This window comes from Biomphalaria glabrata, chromosome 11, assembly GCF_947242115.1.
Source record: "Biomphalaria glabrata chromosome 11, xgBioGlab47.1, whole genome shotgun sequence".
Lineage (NCBI taxonomy): Eukaryota > Metazoa > Mollusca > Gastropoda > Planorbidae > Biomphalaria > Biomphalaria glabrata.
This window is the reverse complement of record NC_074721.1, coordinates 35,628,419-35,645,421: the sequence shown is the minus strand read 5'-3', so window position 1 is coordinate 35,645,421 and position 17,003 is coordinate 35,628,419. Positions and strand designations below refer to the sequence as shown.

The 17,003-nt window shown below is 32.9% G+C and overlaps 1 protein-coding gene across 2 annotated transcripts in view; it reads right to left on the bottom strand.

Annotated features, from left to right (window-relative positions):
- LOC106067472 (uncharacterized) overlaps positions 1-17,003 on the bottom strand; it is an 86,349-nt gene that overhangs the window by 34,326 nt on the left and 35,020 nt on the right. For both annotated transcript variants that reach the window (XM_056003730.1, XM_056003729.1), the window contains exons 14-26: positions 16,137-16,248; positions 13,257-13,453; positions 11,930-12,193; positions 11,231-11,357; positions 9,466-9,692; positions 8,618-8,854; positions 6,987-7,274; positions 6,233-6,355; positions 5,634-5,789; positions 5,219-5,326; positions 4,913-5,035; positions 4,218-4,337; positions 1,599-1,711 (exon numbers count right to left, since the gene is read on the bottom strand). In XM_056003730.1, the coding sequence (XP_055859705.1) occupies positions 1,599-1,711; positions 4,218-4,337; positions 4,913-5,035; positions 5,219-5,326; positions 5,634-5,789; positions 6,233-6,355; positions 6,987-7,274; positions 8,618-8,854; positions 9,466-9,692; positions 11,231-11,357; positions 11,930-12,193; positions 13,257-13,453; positions 16,137-16,248 (2,195 nt within the window). The remainder of the gene's footprint in view (positions 1-1,598; positions 1,712-4,217; positions 4,338-4,912; positions 5,036-5,218; positions 5,327-5,633; positions 5,790-6,232; positions 6,356-6,986; positions 7,275-8,617; positions 8,855-9,465; positions 9,693-11,230; positions 11,358-11,929; positions 12,194-13,256; positions 13,454-16,136; positions 16,249-17,003) is intronic.

Here is a 17,003-nt window from a genome sequence, read left to right as displayed (position 1 = left end):
ACAATAGTAAATAACATTACTGAATGCATTTCTCACTTACATGTTAGCACACATGATATTGTTTTATGATCTAATATTCTGGCATATGACATTACAAATTAAATTAATAGAATTGCAGTGGCTGAGAGGTAAAGTGCTGGGCTTCCAAAATGGGGATCCCAGGTTCAAGCCCTGGTGAAGACTGGGATTTTTAATTTCGGATCTTCAGATGCCTCTGAGTCCACCCAGCTCACAAGGGTACCTGACATTTGTTGGGGAAAAGTAAAGACGGTAGGTCATTGTGCTAGCCATATGACACCCTCATTCACCGTAGGTCACAGAAACAGATGACATTAACATCATCTGCCTTATAGACCACAAGCTCTGAAAGGGGGAACTTTACTAACTTTTTACTATCAACTCTTGACATAGGCTTTATGTACAGATAAATGCTAAGACTAGATCTATCTATCCTGACATGGATGTTTTGGATAAACAAGACTACATCTATCAATCCTGACATAGGCTTTCTACTGTTTTGTTCAGGATTGATTGAAAGTATATCTATCTAAAAGCATATCATCTATTTAAACAAAAGACATTTTATAGATGAAAGATGAGAATATTCTATGTCATAATGGCTACTCCACACAAGGAGACAGCAATGGAAGACATGAGTTCAGTCATCAGCATCCTTCTGTTTACCTCTATGCCAGTTATGGCAAAATTGCACCTCAGTTGCTTCCAGTGGAGGGGGTGAGACCTCTTTTATTCTTCTTTTTTTAAGTCCACCAAAAATTGTATTCCTGATGTAATGTTTATATGCTTAGGTGTCACAATTTGAGACTGTGACCTATTTCGACCACTTTCTAGAAGCCTGAGGTCAAGCCAGTGCTGTCCAGCGTAAACAATTTAATTTTAGGCATCCAGTTAAGAAAGAGGTTAAGGAAAAAAATAGTAGACGTCAGCTTCTAGAAGGTCAAAGCTACTAAAATAATTAGGGGAGAAGTTTCCATGATTCTGGAATGTACAATCAAGAAAAGTATAAATTAGGGGAAAGTGAGTTAGTCAGGGGTCCTCGCATAGTAATAGTTTTGTAGAGTAATAATTCTTTGTTTAGTAATGGTTATGTGTTTCAATATTTGCGGGTCCATTAGTTAAAGCGATATTAGTTGATGTGACATTAGTTGAAGTTTTATTAGTTGAAATTATAATAAGTGAAGTTTTGTTATATCTTTTAAGTTTCATTTTATGAAGAAGTTGTAATTGAATTGAGAAATTACTAATATGTGAAAGTTGAAGAAGTATTATTTAAGAAGTTTTAGAGACAATACAGATGTTTTTTCTTTGAATTAGCCTATTAAGTTATTAATACAATGTAATGTTTCTGTTTGATCAACACTTAATATAAGAATAATTGACCAGAATTAGATAAATAGATAACGTCACATTAGCCTATTCCTCAATAACCTCCTCACTATAGTGTTTTTTACAGACAGGTACATCTTGTTAAAGACATGTTCAATATACATATATTAGATACAACATTAATTAATCAAAATTTTAAATCAAATCAATTTTTAAAAAAATTATAATAGCCCTTTAACAAATCTACTCACTGTGTTGTATATTTCACCTTGAGTGTTATTATATTCCAAAGAGTTTAAGGTCAAAACATTATCTGATGGTGAAACTGATGGATAGTGAATTTCAAACTCACGTCTGAAGACAGCTGCATAAAAAGGACAATGAGTTATAGCTCTTGACATACCAAGAAAGGTCAGTTAGAAACCCTAGAGATTGATTTTTCTTCACCCCATTCTAAACATAACAGCTAATTTTCTTTTGATTTTTCTGTGTCTGTATTTTCTTAAGTAAAATAATAAATATAATAATAATAATTTTATTTATAAAGCGCTGTTAACAAACAAAATGTAGGCTCAAGGCGCTGTGATCACATTACAAACACAAACAAAAGAGCTAACCTGACAAACTAATCTAAAAAATTTTTTAACAGGTAGGTCTTAATGCTCTTTCTGAAAAATGAGTAGCATGTTGTCTGTCTGAGATCAATGGGGAGTGAGTTCCAAACCTTTGGTCTGTGAACTTAAAAAGCCTGCAGACCATAGCTTTTGAGGGAGAAACCTGGCACCACTAGAAGCGTTGAGTCCATTGAGTGCAGAGCTCTCTGAGGGACATATGGAGTGATCAGTTCACTAAGGTATAGGGACATTTCATTGTTATAAGATGATAAAATGTGGCCACCTTGTAGTCGATTCTTGCTTTCAGGGGAAGCCAATGGAGCAAAGTGCAAAAGTGTAGTAGCAGAATCTTGTCTTGTTTTTCTAAAAAATTTTAAGGACTATTCAAACAGCATTGTTCTGTATACGTTGCAGCTTGGCTATTTTGTCATCAGGTATACCTGCTATCAAGGCAGGAGAGTATGAATGTCACAACTAGCTTTTTTGTTGACTGTGTTGTCAGATATGGTCGGATCTGGCCTAATCTGTGCAGCTGGAGATAAAGACCCTTGCAGAGCTGACTTATGTGTGGGTCGAAAGATAGCGTTGAGTCAAAGAAAACTCTCTTATTCTGTACTACATGGACATAAGGAACCTGGCAGTTTGTGAAAAAAAAATTTGTGCTCTCGACTTTTGCTTGTTGTTCCGAGTGCCAATCTTAATTATTTCTGTCTAGTCTTCGTTCATCTTGAGCTTATTTTCAACCATCCAATTGCTCACCCTTGCAATGGTACCACTGATTTTCTCTCCCAGATGCAACACCTCTGAGGGTACTGAGGAATTTTATAACTGTGAGTCATTGGCAAAGAAGTGATATAAGATACCAGTTGGCCGTATGACACAGCTGAGTGGGTATGTATACATAGTAAACAGTACTGGGCCTAGAACTGATCCTTGGGGTACTCTGTACTTCAAGAGTAAGCTTGTTGATTCTTTCCCATTAACAACGACACTTTGGGACGTTCAGTCAGGTAGGATCCAAGCCACTTTAGAACAATTCTTGCTAAACCAAAAGTTTAGTCAGGTAGGATCCAAGCCACTTTAGAACAATTCTTGCTAAACCAAAAGTGGCAGAGAATCTGGCCATCATAAGTTCATGGTCTAGCATATCAAAGGCTGCGGACAAGTCCAGCATGGAAAGTATTGATATGTGGCCTATGTAGGAATTGTGAATTAAGTCATTTAGTACCCTGATCACTGCTGTCTCTGTGCTACGGCACTTCCTATATGCATATTGAAATTCTTCCAAGAGACATTACTGTATATATAATATATGATTACAGTTACAAAAAGCTTTCTTGAAACAAGTAAAACATTAAAAAATACTTTTTAAAAAAACTTATACTAAGTGTGATTGTTTCAATAGGTTTGGATCAGTCACGTTATTAAATTTTGTGATTGATCATGATCAACAACAATAAATCTGTGCAATTTAGAAATACTTTTATTGCTTGTTTTTGTTTAGTGCTATTTCATGCTTTTAGCTTTCTCAATATGAGCGCTATTTGTATATTTATTTATTGTTTGTTTAAAGCTTACTATACAGTGGCGACCTATAAAGGGGTCTAATTCAGCATATACCATCCTTCAAGATACCAAACAAAATGATTAATTACCAATAGTTAACTAATAAGTTTTTTTTCAAATTTATTCTAGTTTTCTCAGGTAATTGAGCAAAATTTCAGCTTGATCCCAAATTAGGTGTTGGTGAAATAACATGTACAAACCTTTTACCAGACAGACAGACTGAGTGAATTGATTAATATTAGCTTTGTAAAAAAAAATTTAAAAGACCCTTGGGTTTCAAGAGACCCTGCTATTGCTTGTTATGCTATGTCATAAACAATTTTCTGTAAATTTTTTTACAGAAATTTAGTTACATTAACCCACAGAAAAAAAGAACTAGATTGAGTTGTCTATCACAAATAGTAAATACAGAATTGTTTTAAGAAAAAACATTGGGGTACCTATAGGACACTAAGCTTGGTAAAAAAACACAAACTTAAATGCTTGTTATGTTAAGGATTTAAAAGATGGGTAGATTTATTTCTGTAATTTGGAATTTATATAAAGTTTATGTTCAAAATCCAATGCCAGAAAAGCTCCAACAGTCAACCAATTATATAACTACTTGCAATAATTTAGTTGACTGTATATCTAGCCATATGTTTAAATTTAAATGTCTTTCATGCTATACAATATGAAAATTATACATACAAACACATTTCTTGTTTTGGTCAAACATGTAGCCATCTGAACAGCTGCAGATGTAGCCACCTAAAACATTGTGACATGTTTGTGCACATGGATTAGACTGACTGCTGCACTCGTCTATATCTGTCAAATAGAGCAATCACAGTTAAAGAAAAGATGCAATGTAAAATAGATTGATGGAGCTGAAATGACTAATTGTAGCTCAAAATTCTAATTTTTTTTTTTGTACCAAGTAGATCAGAATTGGTAAAATATTTATTTTCTAGAATCGTCTTCTGGGTTTTTCTCTTTTAATAGCTCCAGCCTAAAGCTAATATTTCACAAAGATGTTTAGTGAGTTTTAATATGTAGGGTATATTTTTTCTCAAAGTTCAATTTTAGAGTAATTATTTGAAAAAAGGAAAAGACCCTCCCCCTCCACAAGATGTGAACTATTATCTCCATTCCTTATCACCATAAAACCACCATGTTTCTAATAATAGAGGCATACATCATCAGCTTCAGTTGCCTATGTTTTACAAGCACCTCAGTGCCATCTATTTTTGTTTTTCTCATATATTTTCAAAGTTAAGATTTTCATAAGTATTGAAACCAAGCATTCTACAGTTTAACAAAGTAGTGAACCAAATGTGCCAAAAAATGGCCAATTATTACTATAATAACCAATTGCTAAAGCTTTCTATTCTCAGCCTACTTACCTATGCAGTCACCTCCTGATGATGTCCCCTGATAACCTGGTTTGCAAGAACAGCTGTAGGAACCATTGGTATTAAGACATGCTTCAGTTGCCTTACAAGGGTTAGTTAGACACTCATCTATGTCTGGAGAAAGATTTACACACATTCCAAATTTACAAGTTAGAACAGATGATATAACCCTTTCAATTTTGAAAGATTATGAAAAGTGACATTTACAGTTCAATTAACTGGTTTTATTTTTAAGAACAATGTCTTGTAAATTATCATGATCCACTTATTAGTCAAAATACAAACATGAGAACATACCTTCACAAGCCTTGCCAGATGTGGCATTGATAAATCCTTTTGGACAGGAGCACATGAAGCTTCCAATTGTGTTGATGCAGTTGGAAGCATTTTTACAGAAATCTAGATCTGTTCAAATCAAAGTTATGTAACATTTTTTTTTATGTCTAAGATAAAACATTGAAATAATTATTTAGGTTCACACCACTAATTCATAACATGCTAAATTTCAATCAAACTAAAAAAAATGTATGTTTTAAATGTATAACATCATACCGCTATGTATAGTAAATATATGCCTTTAAAAATGTGTGTATGCAACAAATGGAATAACTCTGATTGATGATATGAACACAGTCAAGTCTGATTTCCCAATCATTTTTGTAGTATATTTTTTGTGTCCTGTCATGTCTCTTTCACATATATTTACACTTACTTGAATTACATTCATTGATGTCAGAGTCACAGGTGGGTCCCTCCCATCCAGTGCTGCACTGACAATTGCCAGTGACACTGTCACACATGGCAGTGTTGTTGACATTACATGCACATGTAAAGGCACAACCTTCTCCATAATGGTTGCTATCACACACTGAAAATCAGTAAAGCGTAATTACCTAACATAATACTGTATTAGATAAATACAACAGATTTATTCTTATGTCATTTACATTGTTTTTGTTTTTTTACAATTTTAATGTATGTTGGTATTGTTTATCTAGCTTAAGCTTATCATCAGAAGGTTGCATAGTCCAGTAGTTTGCACTCTTGACAGCTGACTCAGTGGTCCAGGTTTGAATCTTGCCTGCCTAAACATCTGCCCTCTCTCTCCAGTTAAATGGGATCAACTTTTGTAAGCATAGCTCAGAGGTTATAAACATTTAAATTAAGCATAGCTCAGTGTTTATAAAAATATCATTTATAAATAATTTTCATGCTGGGAAAACGAGTCAACATAAAAAGTTTGAGTCAACCTTTTAGAGGCTATACAAATAAAAAAAAATATACATCTAGTGATACAAACTGAACTCTGACCTCCACATGTCTTCCCATCATTGTTGAGTGAAAAACCTGGCAAACAGGAACAGTTGAAATTTGTCCCCAAATCATTTTCTTTACAATTCTGTTCACATGGGTTGTTACTGCACTGACCCACATCTGTGGTGAAACATTAAGAGATACCAATTACTAAGAAGTCCATACTTTTAATTTAAAAATAAGCTTGAAGACAAGAATGCTTTCCTATTTTCATATACCTCTGCCCTGCAGGGCTGGCCTTAGGCATAGGCAAACTATGAAGACTAAAAACATTTTTTTAGAGAACAAATACCAAAACTTGTGCCAAATGTTAGTGTTGGAGTCACTAGGTTTAAAAAAAAATTACATACTTGTTATTTTTTTGCTGTTTATTTTTTATTTTTAAATTTCATTTGGGGCCACCAAATTCACTTTGCCCTGGATATAAATCCAGAATTCTGTCTGATATATGTTTGTCCTATAACAGTCAATATTTTTTTACTGTGCTCTATAACAAAGCAAATCATATCAGACTACAAATTTGGACACCAAAAGCTAGTGAACATTAAATTAGCTTTCTTTTAGAAAGAATTTAGTGAAAATTACTAAAAAAAAAAAAGGAATTATCTTAGGAGTTACCTTGAAATAAATGTATTAAGTTACATTTTTTTCTTTACAAAAAAAATGGTCATTTTAAACACTGCAACATAAACGTACATTTTATTTATATTAATACAAATACATTAATGTGATCTAGCACCTCAAAACTTACATATAATATCACTAGCAGTTGTAAGATCAGAGAGGCCAAGACTACTTTCTATTCTACACATGTAACTTCCAGCATCATTGGCAGAGATTGACGGGATGGTATAATTGAAGACAGCCTGCCCTCCTTCATCAAAGTAACCATCTGTTGTGTTGTAAAAATTGACGTTGTTTTTATAAAACAATGCCTTGAAAGCTGTGGTGCTGGGAGCCACGCAGCTAATGACACCTGGGGAGCCTCGTTCAGAGAGATTATCTCCTACAATGTCTGGAGTTGCCGGTTTGGTGCCATCTGGAAAAAAATAGTTATCTCTCCCTTTATAAACATCAGGTATTAGTCATTCAACAAAAATGGCTGAGATGGATTTTACTAATTATTTACATGGATCAGGCCTCAAACAAGGAAATCCTATGAGGAACTGTGAGTTAATCACTTGGTGAGGTTGTGACAGAGCGCACGGGACATATTCTCAGACAAAATGAATTGCGCATACCAAGAGTTGCGATGACATGGAGGCCAATACTAGGAAAGCGCAAACAGAGACATCCTAGTATAACTTGGCACCACACTTTCATGGAGGACCTCAGAACAGTTGACAACAGACTTCAGACATTGCTAGTGACAGATCTTTGTGGAAACAGCTTGTCACCTAGTGTGCCTAACAGCGTGAGAGGATCTAAGTCTAATTAAGTAAATTAATTAATTAAGTAAAACATTAGAACAAAAGGAAGACCTTGAAAAACTGTAGGAAAAAAAGGGTGAAGTTAAAATTCAAGGCAGAGAATGTATCTCTCCTGTTAAACCTCAACATTTTATGACTGGCCAGTAGAATAATTTTCCTAGAGCTACAATTAGGCCTAGTTTTTCTTGGAAGAAGAAATGGTTCTGGCTTTATGAATTTCCAGTTGATTCTTTCAGATAAGGAGTGATAAACTTTCTTCATATCTGATTTTTAGGTGAAAGCTTTTCCACAATGTTTTAAGAAACCTAAGCGATTTTTTGATACCCTTATAAATGGCTGGAAAGGGCACTTGTTCTCCCCAAAAATTGTATTAAAAAGAATTATGGTTAGAGACACCTCAGAAAAAGTCTGTTAAATGAACAAGCGGAAATGAATGTTAAGGATCTCCTGAAATCTGATTTGTGTTCACTCAAATGGATGAAGATTATCTATCACTAGCCCAATGGTTTGTAAGTCAAAAATATATTGTCCAAATATTCATTAACTCAGTGGAAGATGAATTTTGAATTTGGGAAATGCTACACTGAGCAACCCTTCACAGAAAAACTCAGGCTGTTTTCACTTCTACCCAGAAACAAAGACCAAAAAGATAATCAAGTTCAAAAGCAAATTTATGAAAATGAAATTAATATTATAACTTTGTTAAATACACAAATCATTTAACAAAAGACCAATGTTTCAATCTTAGTATTTCCTAATCTAAAACATTTTCTCTCCTAAGAAATTCAAGCTTAACAGCTCTCTTCTCCATTCAAGTTTCATTGCCTGTGGAAATCTCTACTACTATTGTTACAAATTTACATACATATAGTTACATACATACATATAGTTATACATTTATTGTGCTACTAAGAACTTGCTTGAGTGCTTAAATCATTGTTCTTAAACTTACAAGCCAGAGCCAATTTTTCACTAGTAGCTAGATAGTATGGTCCAGCTTGCTGTCGACATGAGTAGGTGCCTTCATCTGCCTGTGAAAAATTGGGCATGTTGAGTGTGGTAGACCTCTCTCTGAGGTAGATATTGTTTTTCTTCCAGATGATATCAAAACCATTGCTTGCTTGCTGAACGATACATTGTAATGTTCTTGAGGACGCACTCTGTATGCTCTGGTACAGTATAGGACGAGCTGAAATCACATTTCAGGTAACAGAATTTAATGAACTATTACAGAATGATATTTTAAAAATATAAATGTTTGTTGCATGTTAAAATGAGTTCATATAAACTATAGGCCTACTAGTATATAAACTAGGTAACATTTTTGTCAAAATCATTCACAAAGAAATTTAAGTACAATTAAAATCTTTTTTTTTTTAAAGAAGGACAAATAGAACATTTATATATTTTTTTCTTGAGCTGTGATAGACATTATTTTTTTAAATATTTTATTCAGGAATTATAATTGTTTAATAAATGGAATGTCAATTAAAATCACAACATAATAATGACCTAATTATGGTTTATAAATAGGTTGTATGTTGTAAAAGTGTTTTTTTTTGACAGACTGAAATAGTAAGATGAAATTGTCTATAACAATGAGATTTCTAAATAATGAGCAATCTATACATTTCTCAAGTACAAAGTCTTTACAGTTAAAGCGATCTATTAAACTATAATGTTGGATTATACAGATGCTAGACAATTCTAAAATGTAAGGTTCTGCACCACTCTTTGAAAACAGATAATTAAGACTTCTAAAAACTAAGGCTATAAATTCTATTAACAGTAAAAGCTTACGTGCTACTCTGACAAATAGAGGATAACTCTGATTGGATTGAGAACCACTGCCTTCAGCCAGACAGGTATATGTATAATTGCCTGCAGCAAGATTAGAAATAGCAAAATCCCCACCAATACTGGAATCTACAAGAATATTGTTAGAGATAAGTCGGTAGGTGTACTTTGAGGTCAGTTTCTTGTTTTTCCAGTCTGTAACACTGATGTGCGGAACTTGAGAAAAACATCTGAAGTAAAAAAATTTAATCTTTTGTTTTGAAAAATGTAAACTAATGTAGTAACTTAAATTTAAAAAATTGGCCTACAAATACCGAAAGAAAACAAAGAAACTAACAATTTATACAATATAAATCACAAGGGAATGAACTTTATTATAATTAATTACTTGACAGGTTTGTCTAAAGCAAAATTGACAACGTGAAAAAAATTAATTTAATTAAATAAATACATATACTGCTTTAAAAAAATATCTTGACACAAAAACAATTATAAAGAAATAAACAAATTTATCTTGTTACAATTTGTAGCCTCTGAGTCAGTAATTAAAGGTGTAATAAAAAGTTTTTTTAAAAATAGAATGGAAAGTGGAATTATTACAGAGCAGCAAGAGTATTGTGAAAATTAGACAGTTGTTTCTTTACACCTTCATTATATGTTGACTGTGACAAGTAACTGACAAGAATTGTAAACACTTTGTTTTAAGCACAAACAAAGCAATTATAGCCTCAGCCTTATATTATCACAAGCAGACAGATGCCTAATAATCCTTCATAGATCTACTTAGAATTCTAGCCTCTATGTTTTTTATTACAATTACCACATCATTGTTAGCCTTATATATTATGAGACAAATGTAGATTAACTTCCTTTCCAATTTAAATATATAGTTTGATAAAAAAGCAGAAATTTCTAAAACCAAGTTATGTAACTAAGTAAATAAATTAAGAAAGTAAATTGAATAAGATTTCATTTTAAGAGTTTGTTGTTTTTTTTTAAGAGAAATCTGTATCTTCTTATCTTATCTTACAAAATACAGAAGTTACTTTTAAAAAAAGAAGATGATTACATCCTAAGTATGAACAGTCAAAATATATTTAAAAAACAAACAACAACAAAAAAAAACTGTTTGACCAAACTTTCATGACAGAACAACTACATCAAATTTTTTGACAGAACAGCAAGATTAAATTTCTGAACAGAGGCACAGACCTTATTAATTGACAAAAACTATATATTCTTTGCTGTGTCTTAGGTAGAGTGTTGACTATGTTTAGGTGGAGGTATCAACTAATTCCAATTAACCAATTGAACTCTGGAAAAAGGCCCACAATGAAATGAGGCAATCAATAGTGTTGATTCAAACATTTAATTCAGTAATGAAGGGAATCTGTCTAAGTTGTTGCTATTGCTATCCAAATAACTAAGTCCAAAACTTCTCGATTGACTAAAGTTGACTGTCTCCAAAGATGCTAACATATGAACTGTTTTTATTTGTATACCCAATCCAGTCTTTTTTTTTTAATCATGTTGCTATTATGATGAACCCGAAGTACACAAAATAAAATGAATCTAACTTTTAGGTGCCTAATTACTATTGTAAATTAGCATAACCTAACAATATAGGCCATGTGATTGACAAAAACAACTAAACAAGCTTTTTTTATGTAAACATGTAAATGAACCTCCTTAGCATAGACACCTAGATCAGTCATTAGAAAGTGACTAACTTTCTTCAAGATAGACACTTGATATGACAAATTCTTACTTGACATGGACAATTTCTCCTTGACCAAACACATAATACATTGGTCCATCTCCTAAGTCATAAGTGTCTCTATCAAATTCTAAGTAAGCAGGATCTAAAAGAAGGGATGGCTGCAGAGGTGTGCGTACTGAAACAAAATACATCAAAATCACATTACATAATCCTAATAATTGGATTTGATGAATGTAGATTAAAGAGCAGACAACTGTTAGCTATTGGTCTGGTACATTCCAGGTCGCAAAATATTCTTACATGTGGTAAAATGTAAAGTAAAGTTCCCCTTTCAGACCATCCTGTCTATAGGGCAGATGATGTTAAGGTCATCTGTTTCTTTGGCCAATGGTTAAGGAGCAGGGTGTCATGTGGCTAGCGCAACAACCTATTAGGTACCTATTAGAGTTGTAAAATCCCAGTCTTCACCAAGATATGATCGCAGGACCTCCAGGTTGGGAATCCAAGTGCTTAACCATTCAGCCAAAACATTTGGTAGGGAACATTAATGACTTAATTTTCATTGCCTCCTTTATAAACAAAATGCTTTTGTCTAGAAAGATATCAACATTACAAAAAATTCACAGGAAAAAATTCTTGTTCTATTAGAAGTATGCATTTGTTTTTGAACTGATTGGTCAAATGTGGTCATTACAATAATAGTTATTAATTTATTACTAAAAAAGCTTCAAAACCCTTAAAACTTACATGAAATGTAAAATGCATCAGAGGTTAAGATATTGGTGACCCCTTGATACTGAAACTGGTAGTTACAAACATAGTAACCATCATCCTCTACACCTAAAGAGGTCAAGGCCAATATTCTGCTATTTGCGATGATTGGTTTAAAATCCTTCTGCCAAGTAAACTGATAATCTAATGCAGAAGAGTTGGTAACACTGCATGTCAGTATTACAGAAGAGCCCATTGAAGGATTGGGAACACTTGTTGTTATAACTGGCACTGTGAATGCTGAGAGAAGACACATTCAATAAATATAATAAAATGTATTTCTTTTTAGATCATTTTGATTAACTGTACCAAGAACCCAACAAATACATTTTTGTGACTGCATTTTTTCCATTTCTTATATATATATTAGTCCTAATGAATGATCCAGTTAAACTTTTCCTGTGTTATGAGATGGTATCAATTTCTTTTGGATTCTGTCCCAATAACTGGTTCAATTAAAACAAATATTGATATATACAAATATGATATCCATAATTCATAATTCTTATCTTATCTACCCAAATAAGTGGCTGATCAGTTATTCAGATAAAACAGGATGTGTCCTGAATAATAAAAATGGTATGAATACTTTAGGATTATGTTTGTAAAAAGCACCTGGATACAATAAAGTACTACTCACAAATATGAATTCTTTCTATATTTTTTATCACATATAATAAAAATAAAAATATAAAAAAAAATAGTTATATATGTACTAAGTAATTAAACACTCGAAATTCAATCAATTTAGTAAAATCACATTTTTTAAAAATAATAACTTCAACATCCTGTAATATATATCAAGTATTTTTAGATGAAATATTATATATATATTTTTAATTAAGTGCACATTTAATCCAGGATTATCCCCCCTCCCCCCCCCCCAAAAAAAAAATTATGAAAATACAATAACATATTTGTTTGGTAGCAAATAGTTCATTGATTGTTATATATTACAGACCTTACTTCAAAAAAGAAGATAATTACACCCTGTGCATTTTATGTGTCAATCTAGCCATGCATGTTAATCAATGACATAAACTCTGCCAAGTCATTGGTTTTCCTGGCTAATTCATGCAACCCATTCCATTCTCTAATGGCACTCGGAAGGAATGAGCATTTGTACAAATTTGTTCTAGCATATGGAATAAGAGATGTACCTCTATCTTTGTGTCTTTCAGAGTATTTTATTAGGTTTTGTTTTTCTATTTGTTCTGCTGGTGTAGTGTTTTATCACTAAGCTTCAGTTTTAAACTTCTTAAAGGAAAATTTGACTTGTCAATTAAAATATCCACACAATTACCTGTTGTGTAAGAAACAGAGACTGTCTTGCTTTGTGGTGATTCCCCATTGAAATTCAAAGCAGTACAAGAGTAGTTCCCTTGATTGGCCTGTATGCTAGTGTCTATGGTATAGTAGCGCCAAAAATTAAAACCGTTGTTGAAGCTGCGCACATCTTCATAGGGGACATTTTTTGTCAAATTCCCATTCTGGTAGAGCCTGTTGGAAACATTTTGATCCTTGAAAGCAGATGATTCAATACTAGTGTCATTGCAATTTGAAAACAATACAAAGACTTAGAATGTTTTAGATATGTTAAGATAAATGGTTGCATTTAGAAAACAAGCAAATTACACAAAAATACTTTTAAAAAAAAACAACAAAGCTTATATTAAGTGTATCAATTAGTTTGGATCAGTCAGGTAATAAAATTTTTAATAGATCTAGACCAGCGATGCCCAAACTACAGCCCGCGGGCCAGATCCGGCCCGCGACGTGCTTCTATCCGGCCTGCCAAAACATTGGGAAAAAATGTACAAAATAAATTTAAAAAATTAGAATGTTGCAAAAATATTCTCTTTAAGTTAGGATTCTCACTCATTCTTTGATGAATTCCATCTTTAGGTTTGTTATTCTAATATTCATAGTAAATATTTTTTTATTGTAAAAACACATGAGTTGTTTTTTCAATGACGATAAAACTTGACAGCTATTTTTAATTCTTGGAAAATTCCGCTACTGTCTTGAGCTAGCCGTGTAGTTAACACCTTGTGTGTGCAACACAGAGCATCTTTAGAGCATCATTTTGGGTCGTTTTATTTTTATATCAAAGCGATTGGTACCGTAGTGTTTAATGTTTGTGATTTAATGAAATGAGAGAGCCTAAGAAATGAAAAGTGAACTCTGAATGTAGAAACTTTCAGGAAAAGTGGACAGCTCTTTACTTTTTTGTAAAATATGATAGTAAGCCAATATGTTTGATTTGTAAAGAAAGTGTGGCTGTTTTTTCAAGAACATAACATTCAAAGGCATTATGAAACCAAACACATAAACACATATAGTGGCATACTTGGTGGTTTGAGCCGTGAAGACAAGATTGCCAAGTTAGGACCAGAGATTGGGGAATGGACGAGAATATTTCACTAAAAGAGACTTGAAAATAAGTCGTCGATACGTTCCAGCTACAGAGTTACTCACATCTTAAGTAGAGCAATGAAGACTTCTTCCGATGGCCAAAGGTTTAAAAAAGTGCTTGTTAGCAGGGTTGGAAGAAATGTGTCCTGAAAAGAAGAATGCAGTAGAAGTTGTCATCCTTTCTCGCATGACAATTACAAGGCGAGTGGAAGTTTTGGGTGAAAATCTGCTATCACAATTAAAAGACAGAGCAGCAGAATTGGAAATGTTTTCTATTGCTGCTGACGAGTCCATTGACATCAACTGATACCGCGCAACTCTTGGTATTTATTCGGGGTACAAACAGCAACTGTACCTGACCCTAACCCTATACCAGAAGAGTTAGCAGCTATGAGGAGCATGAATGGGACTACAACTGGAGAAGACCTGTTCATAGAAGTGTCAGCCATCATAGAGGACCTTGCTCTTCCTTGGGAAGACAAATTGATTTCGCATGTGTCTGCAGACATATGTGCTTTCCAAACAAAATTGCAACTCTTCATTGAACAGGTGGAAAGTGTGCATCTTGTCCACTTTCCAACCTGTACCATTCTACGAAATGATCAGCAGCTAAATATGTCTTTCCCAAAACAAAGAATGATCCAACTTCTGAGGCTCTTGGTGAATAATTTCAGTGAAAGATTTGTGGATTTTTAGAATTAAAAAAATGAAATCCGTCTTTTTGAAAATCCGATTGCTGCCGATGTGTCAAGTTCTTCGACAGATCTGCAACTGGAACTGATTGAATTTCAAAGCCAGACATTCCTGCTTGACAAATTTCAAGTGATGCAGACCATTGACTTCTACTCAGTGTTACCTGCAGAAACTTTTCCAAATCTTCGAAAACAAGCGCTAAGGATGATCACAATGTTTTCAAGCACTTATTTGTGTGAACAAACTTTCTCAATGATGAAACAGGCAGAAACTATGTTACTTAATCGCCTCACGAATGAACATCTAGATTCAGTGCTCCGACTTACTGTTTCATCTATGCAGCCTGATATTCAGAAGATGGTTTAGGATAAACTTCATGCATTACATTAATTTAGGTCAGTAGGTCCACAAATAAAACTTTTAAAAATAGCTTATTGTATTTTTTTTTTTTTTGGTGATATGGCCCGCGACACGAATGCCGAAAATTAAAATGGCCCGCAGACCAAATAAGGTTGGGCATCACTGATCTAGACTATCAATAATAAATCTGTGTGTTTAGAAATATTTTTTTTACTAATTGTTTTTGTTTAGTGCTATTGCTCAATACGCTTATCATCCTATCACTTGTCTTGACCAGTTGGAAAGGGGTAGGGGAAGAAAGAATGAGGTATCTGGGTGATAGCTTTTTAAATGTATTTTAAAAAAGGGAATGACCTGGATTTGAACTTATGGCCTAAAGCCTTCTCAGGCTTCTAAAGCAAACAAGGTAACCACTCTACTAGACAACAATCCATAAAGGGGACTAATTCAGCTTATACCACCACTTCAATCAAGTAAAAATTCTTTCCCTTGTTTAAGATACCAAACAAAATAATTTATAACCAATAGTTACTTAACTAATTGGTTAATTTTTTTAAATTGATTCTTGCGTTGTCAGGTAAAAGAAATAGTTGTGTGAAATTTCCAAGATTGAGTGTTGGAGAAATAACATGTACGAACTAAGAGTTGATACAAGCTTTGTAATAACACTCCTTGTTTATAGAGTGAAGTTAGTTTGTACATGTAAAGTTCTTACTTGAACGTTTTTTGCACATCAATAAATAAACTTTGAATGAAGCACTGAACTTGAGCTGTGGCTGATGTCGATGAAGTAATCAGAAGTATGTCAGGCGCAGGTGGTCTATCAACTACAAGGGGAAAATAAAATAAATTAAATCTTCTAATTAATCATTAGTACTATAGATATTACTATATATATTTTGAAATAATTTTTCCGTTTAATTTGTTTTAGTAAAATTTATAACTTAAAATATTTTTAGCCAATGACTCTATCCATATAGATCTAGATCAAAAAAAAAGGTGAAGAAAAATTTAAACATTCTTTTAGTAGTTCTTAGTAATAAACTTCAATGGAATTTGAAGTAAAAATGTGAACTATTTTTTTTTTAATGTAATAACTTTTTAGCAATTTTACCATCTCTTTAAATATAATAAAGTCTGAATATCTCATAATAAAACCTTTGACAAGGAGTAGTCTATCAATGTAAAATCTCAGTCCCATGGCTATATAATGTTAGCAAGTGGATCTTCAAAAAATTATATTAAAAATTCAAACTTGTACAGCTTTACCAATTAGGAAAATGCTCAATTTCATTAAACATTTATTGAAAGAAAAAAATTTATTGATCTTTTATTTATTACTATATAAAAAAATTCCTCTAAAGGTAAACAACCTGACACACATAGTGATATCTTTTACTAATTTTTTTTTTTCACATATTCTCTGGTATGTGTATCTTATCTTATCTTATATAATACAGACGTTACTTCAAAAAAGAAGATGATTACGTCCTACGCGTCATGCATTTAGTCATGCATATTAACCAATGACTTAAATTCTGCCAAGTCACTGGTTTTCCTGGCTAGCTCAGGCAACCCATTC